The sequence below is a fragment of the Bradysia coprophila genome (assembly GCF_014529535.1).
Source record: "Bradysia coprophila strain Holo2 chromosome X unlocalized genomic scaffold, BU_Bcop_v1 contig_173, whole genome shotgun sequence".
NCBI classification, from domain to species: domain Eukaryota; kingdom Metazoa; phylum Arthropoda; class Insecta; order Diptera; family Sciaridae; genus Bradysia; species Bradysia coprophila.
The window spans coordinates 571,603-576,490 of NW_023503302.1; the positions used below are offsets into that span (position 1 = coordinate 571,603).

At 36.2% G+C, this 4,888-nt stretch overlaps 1 protein-coding gene across 1 annotated transcript; it reads right to left on the minus strand.

Moving 5' to 3' along the window:
* Positions 1-328: 328 nt before the first annotated feature.
* On the minus strand, positions 329-4,518 carry LOC119068028 (methionine--tRNA ligase, mitochondrial). The gene is made up of 8 exons (XM_037171391.1): positions 4,294-4,518; positions 3,942-4,222; positions 3,658-3,875; positions 3,403-3,601; positions 3,177-3,270; positions 2,945-3,115; positions 2,526-2,720; positions 329-966 (listed from the first exon to the last, which is right to left on the minus strand). Exons 1-8 carry the CDS (start codon positions 4,385-4,387, stop codon positions 527-529), a joined length of 1,692 nt encoding a protein of 563 aa, XP_037027286.1. The 5' UTR covers positions 4,388-4,518; the 3' UTR covers positions 329-526.
* Positions 4,519-4,888: the final 370 nt, after the last annotated feature.

Consider the following 4,888-nt stretch of genomic DNA (forward strand, 5'->3'; position numbering starts at 1 on the left):
GGTCCAAAATCTATTTTGTCGCGTTTTTGGGTTCTCGGGTTTCAAAAATGTGGAATGAATAAAAGTGCTGAACGATAATCACACGTAAGGACTTTATTTACTACCGAATTACTGAATTTATTTCAATGTTCTGGATGTTCTGTTGTCTGTATACTTAGAAAGGGTAGTCAACAAGAGTGTAAATTTGCCATTAGTTAAGATGTTGCTTTGTATGCAATTCACGACCAGGTTAAGACTATAAAATGTGTTCTTAGCCAATTGATATCATCATAGTTTGATGAACCGTTGATGCTAACGAATTTCAAAGCGTCAAGAAAAACAAGAATTGTTTAAGCTCAAAACAATTTTATTCAATTCTAATCTTACAACAGAAATCAACTGATGGCGAAAAGAGTAGCAGGTACAAGTACGTATAAAATCGATTGTACCGACAACCTTAGTGTGCTTGAGCTGGGAGAGCAACAGTTGTTTGAACAGAAATTTCGGTTATTTACTTTTCATCTAATTTTCATGTCTCCCCAGACTCTTATGAATTTATTTCATTTTTCTTCGTTTTGTCTTTTCTCTTCTCTCTGGATTTAATATTTGCTTTTTCATTTTCATCTAATTGAATTCGTCTAAATAGCACTGCTTCACCATCCCTTAATCCAATTTCGATATTATTTTCCCATTGATTCCATAACACCGAGTTCGTATCGATCCAATTCCGTTGATTTTCATTAACATTTAGCTTGTCCAACAATGTTTTACATATAGACGGAATTATCGGCTGTAATATAATGCCACACATTCGCAAAGTTTCCATTGTTACAGCAAATATTGCTTCTAATTGTCGAATTTCGTTTTGTTGCTTAAGCTCCCATGGCTTTGTTGTTTCGAAAAACTTATTTGCCGAATGTAGCACTTCAATCACTTGATCGACAACTAAGTAAAAGTTGTAGGATTTGTAGTGATTAAAACATTTTGCTGTAAAGAAATAAATCGAATTTGTCTTTTAGTACAATGAAATAAACAAACAAATGTTTTTGGTGGGTGGGGGGATGGTAAACATATATTTGTGAGATACTAACGGAAAAAGATAATTTGTTGGTTTTTTTAAATGAATATAGAAAAGGAAGTGTAAAAATTGTTGCCAATTTAGCCATGACGATAAAAATTAAAGTCTTTCGCATGTCAAACAATATTTTGCAGGTGTTAAAGTAGGCAACAGGGGAAAGAGGAAAAAAATTAATTGAACCTCCAACGCTTGAAAAAATTTGTCTTATTGAGAAAGTTTTTGCAAATTTAAAATTACTTTGTTTCAATTCGCATGCCTATCGCTTTACTAAAATTTTGTTTCCGAATGCCCGCATTGATTAACGATCGATATCACAGTCATTTTATAATGAAAAAAAAACAAGCTGAAATTTTAGGACTTTTGTTTTTAAACAGAGTTTGACCTCCGTTCATAAGTCCCATCCTCACTTTTCGCAGATTTTTAGACTTTCGTCGTTCGTCTCCTTCAACTTCAATGAGATACCCGTATAGATGGTCCCAAATACTCAGTGAATTTTTCCTTTGAATATATTTATGTTGGAAAGGATGCTTATAATGTCGCAATCTCTTCAAATATCTTCGAAAAACCATTACGTTGAAAATTCCACCCGACGTTTTTAACGACGTCTTAAAACGCTAATGCAAATTGTGTTAAAAAATTTTAAACAAATATTTTGGTTTAAAACAATTGCATCAAAGGTTGTAAACAATGTGAAAGACTCGACGCAACTGGAGATACCAGTGCCTAATATTTGAAGACACATATTCATAGAAATTATCACAAAAATTCTATAAAAATTGTCAAAAATTCTCATTTTTTAGGAATTTCTTGAGAAAAATATTCCGCATCTTAAAAGGCCTCGACTGAAGTAATTTACCGAAAGAGCGTGGAACATGTTGTCTTTCGCTGTCTGCAACTTTTTTCGGATGGCATTCATCTGGTATCGACAAAGACAACATAAGGTAAGGTACAAGTTTTTCTATCTGTGTTTTCAGATCGAAATATTGGTAAATTCAATCATCAACCAGGTGATACGCTTGATTGTATGAAATCTTATTTCTACAGCGACGACAATAGTGAGGAGAACTCTTTCATCCATCTGAATGCATGTTGAAACTAATGAAGTAACAGATTTTGAATCCAATGCTGGACGATCGCTTAAGCAAAAAACGTAAAATATTTAATGTTTCATATCGTAACCTGTTTGCAGGTTGAATTAATCGTCAGGCGATGGGAAAAACAGACCACAAATATTACTACATTTGACTTCTTATAGAGTTTTTTTTGTATGAAGTTTGAGTTTGGCGTCTTTGATTTTAAATCGGTAGACATGTTTGAATTGTAGACAAACACCGGAAGGCCTCTATTGTCGAGAAAGACCGAAAGATGTAGACTGAGCTAATAATCGTAGATTATTTACAGTATTCGTGCCAGGAGTTGCTTCTGATCGTAAATCTAAAAAATGTAAGAAAAAACTAGCTGTACTCACCGGGCAACGCTTCCACTAAATCCACAAGTTTCTTTGTTTCGTCCATTCGAAGTAATTTTTCAAACTCGGATCTGTCTAACGCGGGTGATATCTGTCGTTTGTTGACTGATTTGGCACAAGCTCTAGATAGTAAATTTCCCAGTGTATCAGCTAATTCCGAATTCAGTATCCGCATTACTTTCATATCGCTGTAATCTGTAAAGTAAATTTTGTTGAATTGGTATGAAATGTGGATGCGTTGAGTGTCGAGTGTGCTATCGGACGTTTGCTATCGGGTACTTAAAAGAGAAACAGAATTGGAAATCTATCAGGCCCAAGGGAGAATCGAATAACATTCATGTTGCCTTTAAGAAAAACTGTGAAAAATTCGTAAACACAATTTTCCCAAATTTACAACACAATCGAGTCTTTGTACTTACTTCCGTCACTATGTGCAACGCCTTCGCGAAGTAGAAAATATCTCAGACCGTCCTTGGTATACCTCGAACTCCGTTCATTCGGATCCACAACATTCATTTTACTTTTCGACATTTTAACATCGTCAACCGTCCAATGCGAATGAACCAGTAACCCTTTCGGTGGCTCTATGTCTGTACAAAGAAACGATGTATTAGAATGGGTCAATCATCAATATCATAGAATATCACCGACCAGCAGCAATGAGAAATGCAGGCCAATAGATGCCATGAAATTTTAGAATATCCTTTCCGATCACGTGAAGTGTAGGCGGCCAATTCGGTTTGAACTGCAATATACAAATAAAGCGAGTTCTAGTGAGTTGAAGATAATTCGAATCCAATGATCTGAGCCATTCAAATTAGAAACTACGGCCGTTAACACTGTATGCGTTGCGGTCATTAACGATTCATGTCCTTACCTCATCATTCGGATAGCCCGAACATGTTAAATAATTTACCAGCGCGTCCAACCAAACATAAATCGAATGCGATTCATCATTCGGAACCCGTATGGCCCAATGGACTCGTGAAGAAGGTCGGGACACTGATACATCAGGCAATGGTTCTGCTAATGCGTTCAATAAAATTTTCTGGAATTTCTTGGGCTTAATTCGATCTCTGAAAATGAACTCGAATTAGTTGCTTCAGCGAGTCGTTTTAATATTCAAACTAACTCCTTGTCCAGCCAGCGGATTACTTCATCGTGGTACTTAGATAGTTGAAACATGTAATTTTCCTCTTCAGACCATTCCACAGGATGACCAGATTCAATTGAGAATTTCGTTCCATTTTCTTCTTTCAGTTGGGACTCGGTTAGAAATGTTTCATCGGGCGTACAGTACCATCCAGAGTATTTAGCTTTGTAAATGGTTCCGTTGTCGTAAAGTTTCAGCTGAGACATGGTCAATGGAATGATTGCTAACGAGCGATAATATTCTCGGATGGTACATCAACTTACCCAGAATTGTTCAACAGATTTACGATGTCGTGATTCGGTGGTACGAATTAGGTCCGTGTATTCGATGTTAAAATTTTGGAACAGAGTCTTATACTCCTTGGCTATTCCGTCACAATACTGTCGAATCGAGGCATTTTTCGCTTGTGCAGCCTGCTGTATTTTCGAACCATGCTCGTCTGTCCCAGTTGTGAAGATGTACCTGGTATGATTGTCCAATAGTTTTTCGAAGCGAAAAATCGCATCGGCTATTACGCTCGAGTACAGATGACCGATATGTGGAGCTACAATTTGAAAGAAATCACCGAACATATGAGTTACGTATCGAGAATGTTGCGGAAAGAGAAACATTTACCGGCATTAACGTAGAAAATGGGAGTTGTTACGAAGAACGGTTCGACAATTTTTGTTGAAGCCGAACGGATTTGTGTCAGTCGGTGCAGAATCATGGTATGGACATCGGATTATCGGTTAAAATTCGCAGTCGAAAAATAGAAGATCTTCCGTTTGTTTACCTTTAACTCAATTGACAGACGAATGACCGTCTTCTTCTTACATTTTCATATTAAATGTTCACAGACTGTGTAACAATGTATCACCAGTAAAATGTGCACAATTTTTGGTGGGTCGAAACCACTGCAGAGTAAAATAAACTTTACTCTGTCGTGGTGGAGACGAATTAACCTGTCACATACAGCTATTCATCTGTTATCGATAACGACGATAAAAATATTGACAAGTTCATCATATATGATCATTTATATAGTAAAATGCATGTTTAAAAAAATGAAGTACAAGATTTGAAATCAGCAGATTAAAATTACTTTGATCGATGGAAGTAATAAACCCGACAATAATGCTGGTCATATGCTTGCCGTCTATAATAGGTTAATTGCAGAATGTTCAACCTCAGAACTAGTTGTACTCTATCACACTATCGTCTGATAAAA